Genomic DNA, 23,137 nt, shown 5'->3' on the forward strand with positions numbered 1-23,137 from the left:
TATATTTGTCTAATCTAAATACTTCGCTGGTCGAACATCAGGTAGACTATATAATAATTCTGTATAAAACTCTTAACCCCATTTGAGCAAACATTATCCCTACATTAATATTGGTGGAGAAAAATTCTTATAATCTTACGGTTATAATTGGTGGAGAAAACCCTTACAAACAATTTAAACACATATATCAACATATATCAGAAATCCTACAGATGATACAGGATCATGTATTGGTTTCGCTGTGGTGACACCTGAATCTCTTCTGTCAGTTTCTCACAGTGACCTGGAAGCTGATCCTTCCCTCTGTGCTTTAGTTGATTCTGTGGTCTTGGGTGGGGAGAGTTCTGTACCAGAATATCTGGTAAACAGCAACCTGTTAGTCCAGAAATGGGTGCCAAATCCCGGTGATCCTGTTTTTCATGCTGTGTCTACAACGTTTCCGGGGGAGGTACTAAGGACGTCTTATGATTGGTATGGACATCTGGGGGTTGGTAAGATGTACGGTTACATCCGGAGGTACTTTTTTTGGCCTCGCAATGAAGAGAGATGTGTCTCAATACATTAGGGCGAGGAAGAGCCAGGCCTCATCTCCTTATGGTAAGCAGTGTTCTTATTTGATTTAGTTCATCTTACAGCCCCATTAGCCACTGTATCTGTGGCATTTTCTACATGTTTGTGTTGACATAATGTTAAACTGTATGTCCTAATCGTTGATAATAGATACAAGTAAACCTGTAATGATAAAGAGGTGTGGCTCATATTTATCAAATACATTGGATAATATTCCAGTTCCAGATAATGACATTTGTGGAGGGAGGAAGGTGAGGTACAACACACGATTGTCTCAATTGCGTGAAAACATGCAGGAAGGCTATGAATCATACATCAGTCAAGTCCAACAGCTGACAGTTTGAATTATTGTCCAAGGACATCATGTCCAGTCATACTTTGTGTACCAATACGATCCAGTAACACTAGCATGAGTACAATGCCAAAGTGAATTGCTAATCTGGTTTACTTTTAACTGTGCTGCTTTGCCAAAATCTGAATAAATACAGACTTTCAAACAAGGCTCAGATTGCCCCTGTTCACTCCAACAACATACTTCACTTTTATGTCCCAAAGCACCACCACTTTCCGTTCATGTTTTGCCGACAGGTATTGTAGCAATTGCTGCATTGTTTGCTCTTTAATTAAGGCTGTTTCCCTGTGTTGTGGTTATAGTAGCCATTTATTATCCTCATAGTCACTGTGGTGCGTCAGTAGCCTGAGAAGTGAGCCACTCGCAGGCTGCTGTTTGTGTGTGTCCAGTTCAACCTGTGAGCCGCTCGCGGGCCGTTACCGGTAGGTCCTCTTTGCTTGCTATTAGGGCTGCACCTAACGACGCGTCGATGAGTCGTCTGAGCACGATACGTCGTTAGGTGCAGCCCGACTTGCTATCACGTACTGTGTTTATGTTGCATTCATGTAACAGTTTTTTGCCTACCAGCCAATTCACTTTAAGGTAGTGTTCATTCCTGACGTGTTTTTTTTGTTCTTTATTGACAACACGGCTGAACCATTGTTGAGGCTACTCACAAAATGCTGTCATGCAGTGTGCTTTTGATTCATGTGCAGTGCGATTTAGGTTTATTGTATTTTTTTATGTTTCTCACACTGACGTCCAGGGGAGCCACCAGGGAGTTTGGCTCCTTGAAAAGAAATTTTACTAGGCCCCTGTAGCGTCGGACATAAGGCCGGCGAAAATATTTTGTGCTGTTTACATAAAACTGTGCATTTTAATGATATTTTTTACTATTATTTCCAGGGCCGGCCCTAGGTTCACAGGCACCCTAGGCAAAATAGTAATACGGCGCCCCCCCCCCCTTCGAATCCAATACACTTTCCCATAAATCTCTGCGCAGAGATTCAGCAGAGGTGTCTACACTAAAGACCTGCTTTAATTTGTTAACATAATCATAACAATAGGAGCTATATCATGCAAAATCCACTTTTTGTAGGTTTTAACCATGTCATACTGTTATTTCCTCTTCAATATATATATATATATATATATATATATATATATATATATATATATATAAAATAGAATGAATGTATATTCCTATATATAATACAAAATGTATAATACTCACCTGGTTCAACCGTTTGAGGTGGTGTCTGAAGAATTACAGTGCTGCTGCTTGGTGCTTCACTGACTGCTCCTGTACAAAGCAAAAACATATAGATCTTTAAGAATTACTTTTTTTCCTCAATTGTTTTTGTGAAAATTATATAATACAAAACATAAAGTGGATGGATTTGATTCAAATCTTATATAAGACGTATAATTACATTGCTACTACTTTGCTATTGTAATGCTCACCAGCATCAACATTTTGAAGTTGTGTCTCAATCACTGCTGTGCTTCTGCTTAATGCTTGAGATGCTGTGTAAAACACCAAATAATAGATTATTGACTTTTTGGTGAGCCAACATAATAACATATATAAGTCATAGACAGTGGAGTATCTCATACCACTCCAACAAAACTATTACATAAACATTAGTAATCCTTTCAACTTACAATGTTCACTGTCACTGTCACTAACAGCCACAGGAGAAGGTAACTGTGAGACCGAGCTTGCTGCCTCTTCTGCAGCAGCTTCTACAGTTGGCCCCTGTCGTGGCTGTAGATATTTTCTCAGAGCATCTGATCAAAAGAAACATGCTTGCACATTACATGAATTTGTGGATTATGCACAAAAGTGACTAAACCAACGAGGTAAAACGTCTGCTCTATTAAATAAACTGGCACAGGCAAGAATGTATGATGTTTCAACAAATAGAGGTAGGTTATAGCACATAATAAGTAGCATTTGACTTAGCTAGCGTTAGCACAATCGTAAATTGACATCCAGATGAAAGGTCGAATTATGTCATTATCCAAAGAATATATACCTCGACTTTGAGCCCGTTTCTCCTCCTCTTCTCTTCTTCGCTTTCTGAAAGCAGCACCCGAAGGCTTGGACAGCCTTTTCATGATAAAAGTTTTATGTTTACAAAAATGACAGCGCTACGACGACGACCATCTCATCAATAAACTGATGGGATGCGCTGCCCATCCCCCACTCACTCACCTTGTAAACTCAACAGCATGCTGTAGTAGCGCGGGGCGCCGCCCCGGCGGCGGCGCCGCAGATCAGATGGAAAAGGATGCATGCGTGACTCACAACTCGCGAGAGTTGTGAGTCATGATTAGTGAAAACGAGTTTTATTTTAAGTTTCACAAAATTTGTAGTTATTTATAGGTTGAGAGACTGAGAGTAAACATAATGGTGCATTAAGAAAGTGAATAAAAAAAAAATTTAAAAAAAAAGGAAAGAAAGACTGAGAGGGAGACTGCCATTTGGCGCCCCCTCACCAGATGGCGCCCTAGGCAACGGTCTAGGCCGCCTATGCCGTGGGCCGGCTCTGATTATTTCCCATATTTGTGAAAAGGACAATGTGACAGTTACTTGGTAGGGGAAGCATTGAACACTCTGAATACTCTGAATACAATGTTTCATTTATTTACTGCAAGATTGATTCTCATTCTTTAGCATGAAATTTCCCCAAATTAAATTACATACTGAATAATACAAAACTTGAACATAAAATAACCTCTTCCATTAAATAAATTGCAATTATCATCTGTGAAGAAACAGATAAAATAAAAAATAAAATAAAATAAATAAATAAAATACAAAAAGCCAACTGCCTTTTATGATTTCTCATCACCATCTATAGAATCATACAACAAGCACAATAATAAAATCAGCTGGAGATGTTAAACTCAGTAGGTCCATTCATAAAGAAAAAACATAACAGGCCAGATACAACCTTGCTCAGCCAAGCTTCCTCTTGCACACATATTTACAATACATATTTACAACTGGCCCTTGCTCAACCTTTCTAAACAAGAGCCCAACGCCGAGCCTTCTCAGTAGCAAAATCACTGATCAGGTCTTTGAAGTCTAGCTTTCTAGCCAACTGACTTTCGCTGGACAGCATGGCAAGACTGCAGAGCCTTTGCTGTGACATTTTGGACCTAAAGTAGTTTTTTATCATTTTTAGCTTGCTGACAGCTCTCTCACCACCTGCAACACTAACTGGCAGTGTGCAAAATATACGCAAAGCAATACACACTTCTCCAAAGATGCTTTGCAGCTGCAGCTTACAAATAGCATTCAGGAGTTCAAGAGGGGGCAAGTTAGGGAGGAAATTGGAAGTGTATACACAGTTAAGGTGTCTTACTTCATTTTCAAAATCAGGTGTAAGATCACCAGAATACTTTGTGATCAGTGGTTGGTACAGAGAAGAGATTTTGTCCTCACTAATCTGCCCAACTTTCAGAACAGCAGAAAATTCATTTACAATATTTGCTGTGGTCTGGAACCTAGTTCCCAAGTCACTTATGATACTGTCCATAGCAGTAAAAAACACAGTGTTCCGAAACACAGTTTCTGCACTCTCCTGAGACCTCTCCTCTTCAGAGGTCTCATCATGGAATATTCGCCTTTTCTTCTGGCGGCTGCACTCCTTACTTAACTGAGGTGCAACATTCATTTGGCCAGCTATCAGCTTTGCCTCAGCTAGGAGAGACTCCCACATATCTCTTAGAGACTGCATCTCTTCTGTCAAGGCTCAGATATTGGCTGCCTCTATGTCAAGTGAGATCTTTCCTGACTAGAGAATAGCATTCCTGTTGCCAACACTTTGGATTACTTTCAGCCAGACTGTGAGAAGAACAATAGCATCAAATAACATAAAGTATTTTCTCAGACCATTAGCCTCTGATCTTGCTTTACTTGTGAGACTGCATGCCATAAGTATGCTATCATGGGCTTTGATGACAGACGCCAGGTGTTTTGCAACAGGTTTAACAGCCTCAGTTCTTGCACTCCAATGGGTATCAGATAGGTAATGCAATGAGCAACCTGTTTGCTCTTTGAAGATGGCCCGTCGCTCTGGGCTGGCACTTACAAATGTGTACAAGTGATTAATGTAGCCAAAAAAGGATGATACCTCTGGGCTTGACTCTGAGGCATGCACACCAACAAGATTTAATGCGTGGGAAGCACAAGGAGAATAAGTAGCCAGATTATTTTTCTTCAGTGTTTGAGCTTGGACTCCCTTGATTTTCCCTGACATGTTAGCCCTGTTGTCATATCCCTGTCCTCAGCAATCATTGATGTCTATCCCATGGTCATGAAGAACATTATCAATCATCTCTGCTATCTCACTCCCTGTCTTTTTATGAAAATCCTTGAATTCAAGGAACCTTTCAGTAATTTCCCAGTCGTCTGTTTCTTTGTCATATTTCACATATCGTAGCAGCACAACATTTTGCTCAGTATGAGAAATGTCCTGTGTAGCATCACAGATGACTGAATAATATATGGCATCCTCCCGTTCCTGCAGAATTCTTTTCAGAACTCGTCTGCCACATAATTTGATAAACTCATTCTGACTGTCAGAGCTAAGATAATGTGTCAGCCTGGTTCCTTTTCCTTCTTTTTGTTTTTGTTTGTTGTCCCTGATTTTTTGAAAGTGCTCTTTCAACAGAGGATCATAATGAGACAAGAGCTCTAGTGTGCCTAGGAAATTGCCATTATGAATGTCATCTTGGTCTTTGGTTTTGCCCTTGAAAGGCAAGTTTCTTGATGCCAAGTGTAGGGTTACATCCAAGAGTCTTTCCAAGATGGCCCTATTTTTCTCTATTTCTGTTTGTAACTGCTTGTTTAACAGAGAATCAACACCACTGTCTTTCATTACAGATCCCTGCAAATTCTTCCATCTTAAATAGCAGTCTCTATGTGCCTCACTTCTCTCATGGATTGGGAATTTGTCATACATTCGACGCCACTTCACATCACACATTTTATACCCATTTTGACTGGTCAGTGCACTAGAGGAAGGCTTTTTTTGTACATGGGAGAAAAGCACACATGGTATGCAATAAAGTGAATTATTACTTTGACTAAAAGTCAATCAGTCTCTCTTTACCTTTTCTCTTTTATTGGCTGCTTTTGTAATTCAAGTAGTCAGGGAATGGCTTCCCCTCTGAATCACATGGCATTTCTACTTTTTTCTCTCCTGGCTAATTTCCTCACCACCATCTCCCTGTCCTGATCAGTAAAAATGGCTGGCCACAAACCAGGGTCATCTGTCAGAAGATTATTTTCTTCCCTTTCAAATACCTCAACATCCTCTTGATTTTCGATGTCCTCACTCTCTGTCGTCTCTCCGTGCCTTTCTGCGCCCTAACTTGCTGGATTCTCACCTTCTGAATCTGTACTGTACTCTTCCATCTCTTCCTGTTGCACTTCCACTCTCCTCCCAAACAAACTTGAAGAGGATCCAGACCTGGCTCTGTAGAATATACATTATTTCCTATAATCCTAATAACACTAATACCGCACAATTCCTCTTTAGGCTATATGCTTTTTTAACCTTTTAAATCATTCTGAAATAAATTCAGAATGATCCTTAATTCATCCATTTCAATTAATCTTTTTTCCATAATAAATTAATTCTACACACAGTTGCTCACCTCCTTCCTCAGTTGTGGGTACTGGGGCTTGTTCAAGGGTAGGGGGCTCATAGGCCTCATAGACAGCAGCTTTTGCTGCTGCTGTTTTGGTCCTCTATACTGCTGCACTTGACCAGGCGTGAACTAACCGTGACATCACCCGTTGGTTTCAACACCAAGAAAATGAAGCCCGGATTTTGCTACTTCCTGATTGCCATTTTGGATTTTTTGGAGCCAATGACGTAAAAAGCGTCATCAAACAGGCTGGACCGGAGAGCAACTAGGGGCAGGACCAGTCTAGACTGAAAGCTGAAGACTCTCTTATCCCGCCCACATTTTACCGCAGAGGCTTCTGTTCGCCCTAAAGGATATGTCAATCATTCCAGACAAGACTGTCTATCAAGTTTCACTTGGGTGTGCACAGCCCTCAATGGCATAATGTAGGAAACAGTTTGAAATAAACATGATAGGTTAATTTGCCATGAGGGCAGGTGATGGTCACAGTCACAAATAAGAAAAAAAAAATTGAATGAAGCTTAAGCAATGACACCGTGGGTGGTTGGTGTCATTTGTGAGCGGATGTGCAGACAAAAAAAAAGAAAAAGACTGTCTATCAAGTATAGCCACGCCCCCTGGCTCCGCCAACTTTAACGATTTATTTAAAATTCAGTACTGATTTTACAAAAACTCTTTTTTTCTTTTTATTGATAAATTGTTTAACAGAATGTTGTGGAACACAATCTCAATGGCATTTGGTCGTCGTTGGCATCCTTCCGTCTTCAAAGACGATGGAGTAGTTCCAATACGTGTCGGTTTATCTGCACTTGTGTGAGTGGCTGTAGAGTCCCACTCACGAGTGGGACTCTACAGAAGAGGCATGTACAAGGGCATCAAGGAAGCGATAGGCCCAGCTCCCGGAAAGTCTGCCCCCTTCAAGTCAAAGACAGGCGATGTGATCACGGATCAGGGAAAGCAACTCGAATGTTGGGTGGAGCACTACCTTGAGCTGTACGCCATGCAGAACGTGGACCGAAACAGTTTTTACTGGACCGAATATTTTATGCACAAATGTACCAAAAGTTGATGTATAATTTAATTTTAATAATTGTTATACAAATTTACTACTTTATTAATTATGTTTGCAGGTATGTATGAAACCAAGATCAAGATTCTAGCTCAAGAAAGCCCCGAAACAGCCCATGCGTAGGTTTAAAGAGTAGAAGATAGAAACAAATCAAATTTTTTCCTATATGTTGTTATTACACCTCCGGAGGCACGAACATCAACCATACAAAATTAACTATTGGATAAAGAAAAGCACTCATTTGAGATCAAAACATAAATCATGTACTCAACCATGCTAGAAGTACTATAAATCACAGAGTAATGTGGCTGGGTCAAGCAGAGCGACCCTGTAGAAGCGAAATGAGGTGTGGTTTATTTATTTTCTGTTTATATCATGCGTTTTTATCGCGTGATATCGCTGTTCACACGAGAGCAGTCCTCCCCATCTGGACGGCACGCCGCTGCGCTGCGCTTGCTGTGTGCTTTGACTTTCGGAGCAAGACAGCGGCGCTTCGTTTCGTTGCGCGGCGCGATCGCATTATGTGGAACTTTGGGGTTACAGGAATAAAATTACACCGGACATGAGAACAGTAATGTAGTAAGTTTTACCGGCCTTTTGGTACACAAATCGGATTTGACCGATGGTCCGACGTTATTGGCGCACACTGCTGTTTATCACTGTCAGATGGTGATGTTTTCATACAGTAGGTGTTAATTTCTTTAATTAGATTAATCTCCTTCTGTTTGCTGCTCCTATTATAAGATTTACCAAAATTAATAGAGAACTCCCGAATTTTGAATTTAAGAAATTCCCATTTAGATGTATATGATGTTAAAGAATCTTCAGTCATCACTTCTGAAAACTAAATGTTTAATACCATCACAATAGAAATGATTATTCAATAAAATTGAATTGAATTTCCAATAGCCCTTATTTCTATGGGAGACGCCAGTGTTTACAAATAGTGACGTCACGAAGTCACGTGATTACGGCGCTGGTTGGCAAGAGGAACGTGAGGAACAATGGCTGATGATAGCAATGCGAACTATCCTTTCGTGAAATTGTCCGATTATGCTCAATCCTTATCACCTGAGGCCTGACAAATATACGTGAGTAAGCTGAGATATCAGGGAAACGGTAAAACCTTGCCAGATCCCTACAATTTGAAGACTGAGTGGGTTGACGATCCTTCATTGTGGCCGGACATTTCCTTCACCGACATTTATTTTTAATTGATTGACACCGCTGGGCCGTTCACCCACCCAAAAATATCTAATTATGAATTAAAAATAATATATCTTCTGTTAATCTTCAACAAGATGTCAAAGAAACGTCAAGAAGTTGCTGTATTTTTTGTCTGCAGTATGGCTTCTATGTAACAGTAACAGACCCACAGCATTGGTGATCGAAAATAGGACAATTCTAAAAAACGGTCGCTCGACGCATACGGAAACAAATATGGTTACAAATAGGAGGCTGCTGGCTTAAGGAGATGTTATTGAATATGCTTCATTCGACTTTAGTATACTTTCATCGCCTAAAAAGCGATCGGTAACACATGACAACACTGAACCAAACCGAAAGTGGAGAGATCGCTTCACACGAAGGATGCGACACTAAATCAATATCTTTTGGTAAATAAGCTCAAAGTTAGACATACTAAACATGCTAAACTGTTGAATAGTTTACCTGAAGAAAAGTGGGAGACACAAACACGATCTCTGCTGCTTACTGGGGTACAATTTTTCTTGTTGATGGCTGAAGCCACCGCCATCTTCTCTCTCCTGACATCGGTATTCGGTGAAATTTCAAGCCTGATCCCTTCTCAAAACGCTTCGTACAACCAACAAGTACACACGCTATTACCACTGTGGTAAATACATGTGCAATTTCATTCATGAAAAGCGATAACTTTACGTATTTGTTTCAAACCCGATACCGTTCTCGTAGCAAGCCGTTATATTACTGCCGGTTCTTGCCAACCAGTAGCAGTCTTGTACCACGTGACCATAGCAAATGACGACACGCTGGCGTCTCCCATAGCTGAATCCAGGTGATGAAAAAACTATTTTCAAAACAGAGTGATCCGTAAGAGGAGCAGCAGACATAGAGCAGTTGGAAACCGGCTGTAACATGGGAACAGAGATTAACCAAAAATCAATTCTGGATTTTGTCCTATCATTTGGTTTGAACCAGGAGTACTGTTTGGTGTCAGGGTTTTTAAAGTGCCATGGGTCTAATAAGTCGTGGTTGCTACAGAGGTTAGATAAGACAGGGTTGCGATAACTACAATGACCCTTAGGAGGGCATCTATCCAGATATTCATCATTAACCATATTAAAATCACCACCCATAACTACATTGACCAGTGGGTAATTGATCTTGAAGTTTTTAATGACATCAGAAACCTCTGAAATCAATTGTCTGTTATTTGTGGGGTTATTAAAAACCCCATGACAAAAACACCTCAAGGAAGTGTGTTAATTCCAGATCACATGACCTGCTCCACATGATGTCATTTCCTCCTGAAGAAAAGACTGAAAGACTCCAAGGCTTTCTGAGTTATTTAATATAAAGTAGTCAACAGGTCTACGACAATATCTTTATAAATAAATTTCAATTTTACTCAGTTGTATATATAATATTTAGAAGAATCTTTCTGTGAAAATGCCATGTGGTGTTTGGTTATAGGCGGTCATGTTGATTTTATGCCTGAAAACAGCAAAAATGTCAGCTATGATACAAAAAGTCCTGCAATTATAGTGACCCAACTTGTGTCATTCAACAAAAGATAAATGTAAGCGCCATTTTGCTGTCTTATTATAATTTAAGAAACAATCATCTGTGGTATTGAAATGCAGAGTTTTCTAAAGTGAGATGGTTAAATTGTTTGACTTAATTATGATCCTGTTAGGCTTCCGTAGGCTTGTAAATGCAGCCACGAAGAAGAATGTTCGGAAGTGGCTGTTTTGTTGTGGCAGTAAACGAGAGAGCAGAGCAATACGGTAGTTTTACCGTCGTCGTCTTTGTCGTCATCATTATATTCATTTTGCGATGATGTGGTTTAATAAAACGCGTAAAACGAGCTCTCTTCCCTCGTTTATGAAGTGGTTATGTCGACAAGAATCTGAAGAGAAGTAAAGATCGAGACTACAGAACTTCAAGAAGCTGCAGAACTAAAGATAACCACTACAAGATTTGTGTGGTGTTTGCATACCACATTACTACATTTTGATATTCCAACATCAGTTTCTATCTTCTGCAGCTTCGTCCATCATGACTCACATTGGTGTACTCTCCCTTTTGCAACCCTCCTCCCCATCTTCATTTTAGGTCATGTCAAGCGTTTCCTCTTTCCCAATCAGTGCACACATGCAGCAAACACATTCTGAATAGGCTGGTTGTTCTCGATTGCCAAAGACATACATGAAGGGACAGAATGGTAGAAGAGGAGGTAGACAGGGTGGGAGCATGTAGCACAACGATGTCAACTATCTTTCAGAGAGCCACACCTCAGTTTCTTTCAAAGATTTTTTGCATAAATGCTTAAATGCTTCAAGCTCACCATCATGTTCCTCTTGGCAGCGGACTCACATGGTGTTAGTGGTGACCGAGTGTCATGTATTGATATACGTATTACGTGATGAGGTAGGAACGCATGAGAACGGAAGTGAGATCCTCGCAGGCGGCATGTTGGTGGTCCGCAGTTGTTTAATAAAAGTACCGAAAAGACAGTGCTACATGTCTTGATGTTTTACCTAATTTAGTACTAAGGTGAACGGTACACAACACCAAGGAGAGCTCATCTCCAGATCAGGCTAGTGGAGGAAGTTTGGGGTTTCGTCTTTGCGTCTTTCTGGTCAGTGTGGTCTGACTTTTGAGATGCTTTGTTTTCACTTTTTCTTTTTAATCTCTGTCTGTGCAATAAATTGCACAGAATCCATAAGTCAGATTATCGTTTTTTTTACATTTGATCATGATTAAAAGTATATTATTATCGCCTTTGCAGCAGCCAGTAGGCAGAACAGCACCACTGCCAACATACATCTTTTGCCACATCCTGTGCAGCTCATGTTTGTGTCTCAGTTTAGAGGCTCAGTTGAGGAAAAAAAACAACAAAAAATGTTCATAGTATGTAGCTGTTACTACACTTTCAGGTTGAAAAATGCTCTCCACCACCAGATCTTTAATCTGGAGGAGAAATTGAGTGATGACATTGAATTAATAATGAGATTTGTCAGATTCCAGAAGTCATGAATTTTGATGTTGTTGACCTCCAGTTCCCAAAAAACTAGAAGATATATGGTAGCAACGATGATATTTATACACAAAATAACAGTTACTAACTAGTGCTACTCACAAATAATAAGACAACAGTGACACAACAACATGCACATACAAAGAGAGCAATGGAGATAAGAGTCTGGCAGTGAAAGCATGCTATAGATAAACACCAAATGAAAACTGTTAGGAAGAGATATATTTTTGATAAACTTTAGAATTGAGGAACAAAATTCCTAAATTCAAAATTTTCGCAGAAAGAAAGTGGTTCTGGTTAGTCATTGTTGATTAGACGTTACAAGACTGCAGGAGATGTTGCAGTGGAGATCTGCTGGAAGAGCTGGTTCACAATTGACAACATTTTGCCAGAAAAAGGGTGAAACTCCCTCCAAATTAAGCCGTTGTCAAAGGAGAGTCGGATTTGTTCGATGAAAAAGGAAGCGTAAGCAAAGAAAAAGCCCAGTTACATTAAGAACAACCTCTAGCAGCTAAGAAAATGCGCTAAAAATAATAAAAACCCATGTTGCATCCCCAGTCGTTTATCAGGAAAGTCACAGATGTTCTCATTCCACAGGGACGGTAGCTTCAGCTCCACATACAGAGAGCTGACAGGGCAAAAACCTTTAGAAGTGACTTTAGAACATGCAGGTCTGGTTGTCAAATCACACTAATGATTACAAATCACAAATCCTGATGCCGAGGAGATCAAACATGGTTCTTGAAATGAAAATGAATGATCTTAACACACATAGAGAGTGTGTACTTCAGTTAGAAATAGTAGTAACATATAAAGGCAAGGCAATGCAAGGCAAATTTATTTATATAGCACATTTCAACAACGAGGCGATTCAAAGTGCTTTACAAAGACATTAAGACAGTGGATGATATAAACATACACATTCAAACAATAGAAGAAATCTAAAACAGGTTTAGGAGAAAAGCTCCTCTGTGTGTTTTGTGAATGTGACAGAAAGATTTTGTGCATTTATCTCCCATCTACACACTGATTCCAAAATGTTTTCAGCAAAACTGAAGCTACAGGATGAGAGTCTTGAACTAGTGGGAGTTTTGGTGATGCTACAGTTCCTTAATTTTAGGTTTCTAAACAGTTTAGTTGTCACCTATGTATAAAGTTTTGTGTATTTGGAGGAGAAAGTCAGGAGGTCAAATTAAGGAAAGCAGCCTAATATGATGAAGATGAATGGCACACCTTGTGACATCTATTTTTAAACTCTTATACGTGTAGTTATTGATGTTGTTTGGTTCCAGTTACACTTAACTTGTTGTCAGACAGTGGAAAACATCACATAGCATAGCAGCCGGCTGCATTACCTGCTGGAGCCATGCGAAATACTTACAAAGGATGTCGAAGCAGACAGTAGTAGCAGCTTACAGTTTGATGGAAGTTCAGTTTTGTTTTGTTGCTTGCTGCAGTATTATAATGAGCAGTGTTGAGCAAACCTACGTGAGTGTGCTAAAACAATTTTAGCAAAGAATTCTGCAGTAGAAAACAGGAGTACATCATGCTGAAGATTGTTTTTGAAGAGTAAAAATGAACTGAAGCCGAATTCAGACCCCAAGTGTACATTATAGAATCCTCTCATACTTTATATGATGGTAAGTTTAGATCTGCAAATAGAAAACACTCTCTTTAGACACAAGAAATGCAGTAACGTTGATGACTAGTATGAGAATAAAAGTCCTGAAAGGCGCTAATAAGCCCACAGATCGAGTGTTTATTTTCTCGTGACACCTCTATTATTATTTATTGCACATGTTCTGCAATATTCCACAGATTGCCCTGAAAATTTGCAATCATGTAAACCAGCTACTTTATTTATTTGTTAGTGCAGTGTTTGCTTACTTTTTTTCCCTTTGGTAAACATACTAAAATATGTCTTTTGTTATATAATTTCATATATGTTCTTTGCCAGTCTGAGTACTTCTAGTTTCTAGTCTTGCTGCACAGTCAGGCCTTCTGTTCATCTTTAGGATTTCTCTTTTCACAATAAATGTTCTGAAGAGAAAACACACACACACATATGCAGAGGCTAACACAAAAAATACATTTTTTAAACAAAAAAGGGATTTTTAAAAAATGATATCCAGTGACATAATATTCAGTTTCAATTTTAGACTTCAGTATACTTATTATTTGAAAGATTTTGATCTCTCGTCACCTGATCTTTAACTCAGTTTTTTTGTCATCCACCTAGCTAAAACAAATATCATAAATATTTTGTGTATAATTAGTGACTGAAAGGCATTTCTGCACTGATAGTGAAGTTTATTGTTGTCTGCAGTTGTGTCTCTTTCTTAATGCTCTCTTTGTTTTGTTCATACAGAAAAAAGGAATCTTTTGCACAAATTTCTCTTGAGACATGCTGAACAGAGAGACAACACGGTCTCTGATCTGAGGAGGTGAATCCCCTGAAAGCTGAGAGCCTCAAGTTGAACTGGATCTGACCTGATGGTGAGGTCTGAAAGGATGATGACTGAACTCAACTTACTGTCATATTTAAGTCTTGATTACCTAATTTCTGTGAACTCCATCTAAAATTCTGGTATCACTTTCTGCGCTAAAGCGTCTTTCTGAGTTGAGTCACGTATGAACAGGCCTAACACAGACCTCTGAGAAAGTTAATTTAGTATAAATGTCTTTACTTCACACCTCAAAACTTCTGTGACTTTTTTGTGTTAGGGGAAAAGTCCTAACTGCCACACCTCAAGAGTCTCAGTTTGTGTGTATGTATCTTCTTTTTTCCCCTTACACTCAGCAGCTGTATTGTTTCTGTTTGTCAGGCTCCAGTAGCAACCTGCAGTAGATTTTTGAAGGTAGCAACCCTAAAAATAATCGAAAGTTGTGCTTGAATGCATTCATCTACTTTTTTGTGTTTGTATAAAGTGCTTTTGTTTGTCTGGGATGACAGAAATTGTAGCTAATTTGGCACCGTTAGCCAATAATATTAATTATACAATTAAATAATTTAAACAACCAGAAGTCTGATACACTTTGTAAAACAGATTTCCTCTGTCATGTATTGTCTTTCATTATGTAAACAAGCAAGTGACACAAGTACTAATGACGCACAGGACTGAAGTTTGGGAAAATAAATCTTAATTTTAATCATGTTGCTGAGTTGACTGAACTGACGCTACTTCTTCAAAAGCCAAAATCACAAAAGCCTCACATCATTCTTTTTTTATTTGATGACAGGAGTGTAAGAACACTAAAATGACTGTACACACTTCAATGAAGATGTGCCTCCTCCTCTGCTTCCTCTGCGTTTTGTTGCTGTACCTTTTCAATGAATGGTCCAAAACCTTAAGAGTGAATCCTTCGGCCTTCAGCAGCAGCAGAAATGTGACCATCCTACTGTGGCACCATCCCTTCAAAACCCACGTGAACCTGAAGGGCGACGTGTGCTGGAATCTGTACCGCATCCCTCACTGTCGCCTGGTGGACCAGCGCTCCATGTTCTCCTCAGCCGATGTGGTTGTCTTCCACAACTGGGAGCTGATATATAACAGTCAGAAGCTCCCCACCGACCGGCCTCGACCACGGGGCCAGAGGTGGGCCTGGATGTCATTCGAGTCCCCGGCTCACAATGGAAACTTGAGTCAGTTTGCAAACATCTTCAACATGACCATATCCTACAGGAGGGACGCAGATATCACTGTTCCCTATGGAGAGCTGCTACCTAAGGAGGATAAAAAACTTCTGGGAGAAGACAACCTTCAGAAAAAGACTTCGCTGGTCTGCTGGGTGGTCAGCAACTACAGGCCTCACTACAAAAGAAGCCAAGTGTACACAGAGCTCAACGCCATCATTCCTGTGAAGGTCTACGGGCGTTGGACAAAGACGCCCCTCAGCTCTTCAGCCCTCCTACCTACAATTTCTCGCTGCTACTTTTATCTGGCTTTTGAGAATTCACTCTTCAAAGATTATATCACAGAGAAGCTGTGGAGGAATGCCTACCGAGGCGGAGCCGTGCCCGTCGTCCTGGGAGCACCGTTAAATGACTACAAAGCCGTGGCTCCACCTCATTCCTTCATCCATGTCGACGAGTTTGCATCAGTGAGAGGAATGGCAAAGTATCTACAAGAGCTGGCAGAGGACAAGAAACGCTACGCTGAATATCTGGCGTGGAAAAAACATTGGAAAGTGAAAATGGGCACAGACTGGAGGGAGAGACTGTGTAAGATCTGCCCACAGTTTAACAGTTTACCTCAGCACAAGGTTTACTCAGACCTGCAGGCCTGGGACAGCGCCGAAAACACTTCAGCTTGAATGTTTCCGGTTGATGGTGACGGATACAAAGACATGTTTCTCCAGTACATACATACAAAAAAAAGGGGGGGGGAGGACATAGTAAAATATATATAATGAGGGTTTAGGGGTCTACAGCAGGATATCTAACACTCCAGTGCAGAGACAAGATTTAAATACACAAGAGAAAGGAGCATTAATATATGAACAGGAGGAACCTTTTAGGAATCTCTTCAGTTGTATCTTATCATGGATATGGCATCCCTAGTCAGCCATAAGGATGGAATTATGAAAGGAGTGGCAGCAGAATGAGAGAGCATGGTATGATATTATAACCTGTGATTTATAATGCAATACGCTATGACCTAATGAATGTGTGAATTCACCAAATGCCTATATTATTACTTTTTATCTTCCTTAATTTTGAAACAGTGTAGAAATCAAAAGAGTGCCTCATTCAGAAGAATGATGGGTTGATTATTTTGAAGAATGTCTTTTTATCTTCCTTAATTTTGAAACAGTGTAGAAATCAAAAGAGTGCCTCATTCAGAAGAATGATGGGTTGATTATTTTGGAAAAATGTTTTTTTTATCTTCTTTAATTCCTTAGACATTTTTATAAGTTGGGTGTTTCTTTAAATATATCCTTTTTACATTCTTTGATGTTGAATAATGAATACTGGTCTGATAGGAATCAGAAGGAGAGGAGTGATTGTGTTTTTCAGGAAGTGACCACTTGAGAGCAGCACCTCACTGGGAGCAGTGAGGGTCTTGAGTTACAGGAAGGGTCAGAAGGTGGTTAGGGTTTGCTATTACTATATAAATGAGGATGCTTTTAAGGTTTTGATTACTGTGAAATAGAGATGTTTACAGAAGAGTTTGATCATCCTGGGAAGATAGGGGATTACTACACTAGTAATTAGAAGAGCTAAGATAGGTTAGTATTAGATTTTGCCCTTAGAGGATCATTAGCTCTGTAAATGTTTTTGGGGAATTTTTCGTAAGTCTGTGTGCACTGAGCAGAAATGTGCGGTGTATGTGTCAGCAAATCTTAGACGCTGACATCCGCTTCTTCCAGTTCCTGACCGGAGGCCTGAGTGATGAATGGAACAAACAAATATTAATAGAAAATTGAAGTCTGGGTGAAGGAGCAAACTGGGGGGGTTTGGTTCCTCTAGGAGCAGGGGTCGGCAACCTTTAACACTTAAAGAGCCATTTCGACCAGTTTCCCACAGAAAAGAAAACACTGGGAGCCGCAAAATCATTTTGGCATTTAAAATGAAGACAATACTGCATATATCGCTTTTTTACCTATACCTTTGTTAATCAGTCATGATTAATTAATTACAAAGCCTCTAATTAGATAGATTCATTTTTTAAATTGTGTCCTACCACTAATATTTATCTTACCTGGTTAATGTCATTTTTGCTCCTGGACCTCATATGTTACGTAATGTTAGCTGGAAATCAATATTTTGCGAATGTCTATTTAACTTGTAAAATCTATCTATCTTAAACTAATAACTTTTCTCCAGTAAGTCTCTGCTCTATAGACCTTTTCGCAATGACGTCAGAGTCTGGGACACGTGACCATACCTTCCTTAGCAACGCACACCGCCATTAAAAGAGGGGGCAACAAAGTCATTAGCAACCGTGATTTGACCGCCGAAACCACGCGGTTTTGACCCGGAGAAAAACGTCTGGTGATTATTTCGGAAATCTTGAGCCAAAAGCCAAGCTACGGTATAAAGAAAAAATAGAACTGGTTGGTTTGCAGTCATGTCCGTACCAAATTGCACTGGGATCAACAGCCCAGGCATCCACACAATGGAGAAGATGAAGACTTATAAAAGCCTGGACTCATACGTTTTCTTTGAGGTATGCTTACATTTATATGTTTTTGTGCATACAGGTCAATGTCAGAATGATAAATGCCTTGTAAGATACGGTTACACCAGCTCCGCTATGCTAAGCTAATGTTAAGCTAACGGGGTGAGCCATTACACCTTTTAATTTCAAGTGGAAGTAGTGTATGTATATTAGTTAGATGTGCATTATCAAAACTAAGAGTCAGATACCTGTAAATGAGCTCTACCCACCCTAGGCCCAAGAGTATGAGGTGCTAACAATAATGAGGACAATGCTGCTGATTACAGCATAGTAGTTAGCAGAACGAAAGGGAGGAGAGAAGGGAGACTTGTTTGTTCAGTATTGAGTTTAGGAGTGTTTAAAAATAGCAGTGTGAGTAGAAAGACCCCTGACTTTTTGTGGGAAGCACAGCTAGCACTAGCCTAAGCTAAGTAGCTAGCCCTAAACATTTCAGATAATTATAGACATCATAAGCTGCAGTCAATTCCAGCCATTTTCAGTCCAAAAAATCGCTAATATTCTATTTGTAAATAAAAATATGACGAGAAATACAGGGAATATTGGACGTGCAACGCGAGGTGCATTTCCTTGAAAACAACCTATTCGTGGAGTATATACCGACTTCAAGACATGTTTTGGACAAAATATGTTACTGGCTTGTTTCGTCTGGATGTCCAAGGTTGGATTATGGCCGTTTTTTGTGGAATATTTTCATCTGTGTGTAATAATGAATCCGGAAATGTGAGTCGCGCTGTGTACGTTGAAGCCGTGTATAGAGAACGGATGGATGGATATTCGTTGTTTGTCGGACAAATGTGGTTATATTACCTGCTGTGCTAATCACATCTGAAAGTGGTTTATACCGGCGGATTCATGAGAATCTAAGCTTTCCATCGGCGTGTAGTGTTTGTATAATCGCGTTTGCAGTTTCAGACATTTAGCAAATTGCTTATGCAGATCTCAAAGTGTACCACGGGCGGGACACTGAAGCGCAACTGAAGTGCAACGGGTTAAGCTTATTAACCCTTTAAGCTGCAGTCAATTCCAGCCGTTTTCAGTACAAAAAATCGCTAACATTCTATTTTTAAATAAAAAAATTACGAAAAATAAGGGGAATATTGGACGCACATCGCGAGGTGCATTTCCTTGAAAACGACCGATTCGTGGATTTTATACCGACTTCAGGACATGTTTTGGACAAAATAGTTTACTGGCTTGTGTTGTCTGGATGTAAAAGGTTGGATTATGGCCGTTTTTTGTGGAATCTTTTTTTCTGTGTGTAATAATGATCCCGGAAATGTGAGTCACACTGTGTGCGTTGAAGCCGTGTATAGAGAACGGATGGATGAATATTCGTTTTTGTCGGACAAATGTGTTTTTCTCACGCGCTGTGGTAATCGCATCTGAAAGTGGTTTATACTGGCGGATTCATGAGAATCTAAGCTTTCCATCGGCGTATAGTGTTTGTATAATCGCGTTTGCAGCCGTCGGACATTCTTGAAATTCCTATGCAAATTAGTAAGTGTACCGCCGGCGGTACACCTACTATGCACTGAAGCGCAAAGGGTTAATTAATAATTTCAGAAAATCAGTTAAGGGATAATAATTTCATGAAACACAACATACCATTGACGAAATGCTGACTGCAAACATAGGACCATTTTGACTGTGGGCTCCATGTGGTTCCATCATTGTTAATCCGCCTCAATGCTTTGAGCCATAAAGTCCTTTTCTGGCCCTTTCCAGTCGTAATTCTGTAAAAGGAAATGTTCTTGTTGCTCCATGAGTGAGAACTACAGCCAAAAACAGCGCAGGTTTTGGGCATATCTGCTTTTGGTCGTTAAAATCGGGTGGGAAAAGTGGGAAAGTACTGGTCGTCAAGGCAAAAGCATACCCCTCTTAAAGTGGCGGAATCGCGTTGCTTGGGGCGGTGACCGGCGGTGACGTTCGATGATGACGTTTCGGAAAAAGGTCTATTTTCCGAGACGACACTCCTCTGACTCTCTGACCTGCTGCCTGGACATCGACCGGTGTTCTTGCGAGTAACGTGTATTACCCTGTCATGAGTACTTTTGACTCAAAGACAAGACGTGTCTTTCTTGGAGTGGAGCTCTAATATACAGGCTTGCCATTCTTGAGTACAAAACGATGTGAAACTACCGGCGTTGCTTCTCTATCTTCTCTGCATAAACTGCGCTCTCATGTCCCAGCCAGGGGAAAACCCCAGCAGCACATCTGGTGGAGTGACACGTCAAAATAAGAGCGGTAATTTCACAATAAAACTCTCTATATTAAAATGCATTGAAACGCGCCTGAAAGGCAGAACAATTTATTTTCCAAAGTTACAAGGAGCCACAACAGAGGGCTGAAAGAGCCGCATGCGACTCCGGAGCCGCGGGTTGCCAACCCCTGCCCTAACTGTACCCCTCAGCCCCCCTCCTTCTCCTTGCCCTCTGACTGCTAACCTGGCAATAGCCAGATTAATAATTGTGTAGTACTTGGTAGTACTCCACAATATCAATCTGGGACCGCTCCATGTAAATCCGTTCGGAGGAAAGAGGCACGGATTGGACAATGCAACAGTATGTCCCGCCTCTGACAGGTTTGTTTTTAGCCAATCGCGGGATCTTCACTACGAGCGGAGCCAATTGGTAGATTAAACTCTTACCAAAACCCGTAGGTAAAAAAGCACAAACATCTTTACCATCCAGAAATGTGCAAAGCGCCTCTCGTTGTTCTTCCTTCAAAGAAGCGATACGAGATTCGGCTAAAACTGACTTAATAGCAGCATCTACACGATTGTTGTCCTCCGTTGCCATGTTTGTTTTGATCTACTGGCGCTTGGTGTCGTCTTCACACCCGGATATCCCGCCCCACACACGAATACTGCTGCGTGATTGGCCCGTGCCAACTTGGCTCTGTCCGAACAGTGAAAGCGGGAGCGGTACAAGATGCTTTCTTGAGAGATTTGTGAACTCACAAATATCGCGAGAAATCAACTTGCTGGCAAGGTTATCTGACTGCAGCTGACACCTGCAATCTCCTCTCCTCTCTCTCCCTCACAGAGCAGTACGTCTGTCAGTGGCTTTGACTGCAGATCTCTCTGCTCTGCCAGACACAGAAGACACAAGATGCACAGAAAATGTACACTTTGCTTCAGATGTAATAAGAATAAAAAAGAATGAACATGTTCTAGCAATGGAGTAAACCAGGACTCCAGATTCTCCCCATGGTCCTAAAGCCCGTTGCTATTGTTTTTGCCATTGCAGAGACTGTGGTGAACAGAAAAAGTCTTTTGGAGTGGAACAAATGAATTTATGTAAAATTTTATTGTGACTCCTGATGATTTTGTAAATAGTTGTGCAAAAGCGCCTAAAATTTTCTGTATTTTGATGCAAATAATGGTGTATAACTGTGTTGATTGCTAAATTTGCAAATTATTTTATTATATAGACACTTCATACTTGCATTCTAAGTTCCGAAAAGGGTTCGTTACACATGTTTATGGTAGTTCACAGTAAAAAATCTAACTTTTTTCTCCTCGAACCTTGTGTTTTGTCTGCAATTTTAGGTCAAGTGTGTTCATACATTATATCAAAATGTATAAATAATTATAGAATCACACAGGTGAGGTTGTGCTGAAAAAAGGTACCAAGCAAAGCAAGATCAACAGCTTTTAAGGTGAAATGTAAAGGTAAAATCAGAATTAACACCCCCCACCCCAGAGCCGTAAGGGTTGCCACTAGATGCCGTACTCTGCATCACAGAGTAGATGGCCTGAGTTTGAGTTTCTCAGCAGGAAGTTTGACCCAACCCAAAAAGACCAGCCACTACCATCACGCTAGGCCGTCATCTTTGTCTTGTAAACTAGTCAGCAGATGTCACAGATACAAACTTACATCCTGAGGTTTTTCCGAGGTCTCAGCCTCATCCAGCCATCTCTGCAGAAGAGGCTTCAGCTTGCACATGTTCTTGAATCTCAGCTGCAGAGCCTCAAAATGGCAAATGGTTGTCTGGCTGAACATTTTGCCTGAAATGGAAACACAAAAAACAAACATCACATAACAGGATTGAGAGTGCTGAATTCAGAAGGAAAACTGTGAGCACCAGTCTGCCCCAAAACTAAAACCACACAGATATTAGGATGAACCAATTAAAACATATTTGAAACACTATGACCAATAGGATGATAAATTACGCATTTCTAAATTCTACCATCTCTGATCTGGCTGAATACACAATAAACTAATATCTAAACACTGGAAGTTACTTACCATACAGGTTACCCAGTGCAAGGCCAACATCTGCTTGAGTGAAACCCAAAGTAATGTGTTTGTGTTTCAGCTCCTTGGCAAACACACACACACAGTATATATAGTGTATAGAGTATTAGGGCATATGGCCGGTCATAGACTATATATAAATATTATATTATATACAGTCTATAGGCTGGCTTGGTGGCTAACACGGTCGGCCTAGCCACCGTAGTCACTTAACACGGCCTGTGACTTTACTGTACTCATCGGCAGTCATAGGTGTACAGACGTCAGTGTGAGAAACATAAAAAAAATACAATAAACCTAAATCACACTGTACGTGAATCAAAAGCACATTGCATGACAGCATTTTGTGAGTAGCATCAACAATGATTCAGCCTTATTGTCAATAAAGAACAAAAAAAAAACACGTCGGGAATGAAAACTACCTTAAAGTGAATTGGCTGGTAGGCAAAACAACTGGCATTGCTGCACTGCTCCCTCTGGCAGTAAACCACCAGTCACACAATTTTGCCATATATCAGTCCTGAGTCTGCCATAAGCCACTGCTGAATGGCATATGGCAGAACTGCTCTACCATATGCCATTGCCACCGAGTGGCCGGCCAAGAGCCATTTTGGGATCTTGGAGTCTCTCGTCGTCGGGTGGTGGGAACCTCTGTGTCGTTTGCTGCTCATCCCCTGGATGTGTTTTAATTTCTTCACTAAGGTGTGTGCATGTTCACGTGTGAGTGGGGTGATTTCTCCCGGGCTCCTTTGTCCTTTGCCCAAACCCCTGCAATAGAGCCCCCAGCTCTGATTAGTCCCTAAAAGCCTTCATTTA

The 23,137-nt window shown here is 40.5% G+C and overlaps 1 protein-coding gene and 1 long non-coding RNA gene across 2 annotated transcripts; one reads left to right on the forward strand and one right to left on the reverse strand.

The window, feature by feature from the left end:
• Positions 1–519: 519 nt before the first annotated feature.
• LOC110953786 (alpha-(1,3)-fucosyltransferase 7-like) lies at positions 520–21,573 on the forward strand. Its single transcript, XM_051938463.1, has 3 exons — positions 520–597; positions 14,246–14,373; positions 15,118–21,573. The coding sequence occupies exons 2-3, from the start codon at positions 14,371–14,373 to the stop codon at positions 16,189–16,191; spliced, it is 1,077 nt and encodes a 358-aa protein (XP_051794423.1). The 5' UTR covers positions 520–597; positions 14,246–14,370; the 3' UTR covers positions 16,192–21,573.
• LOC127530830 (uncharacterized) lies at positions 2,112–3,457 on the reverse strand. The gene is made up of 3 exons (XR_007937502.1): positions 2,567–3,457; positions 2,366–2,428; positions 2,112–2,204 (listed from the first exon to the last, which is right to left on the reverse strand). It is a non-coding gene; the product is annotated as an uncharacterized LOC127530830 (long non-coding RNA).
• Positions 21,574–23,137: the final 1,564 nt, after the last annotated feature.

This window comes from Acanthochromis polyacanthus, chromosome 18 (genome assembly GCF_021347895.1).
Source record: "Acanthochromis polyacanthus isolate Apoly-LR-REF ecotype Palm Island chromosome 18, KAUST_Apoly_ChrSc, whole genome shotgun sequence".
NCBI classification, from domain to species: Eukaryota; Metazoa; Chordata; class Actinopteri; family Pomacentridae; genus Acanthochromis; species Acanthochromis polyacanthus.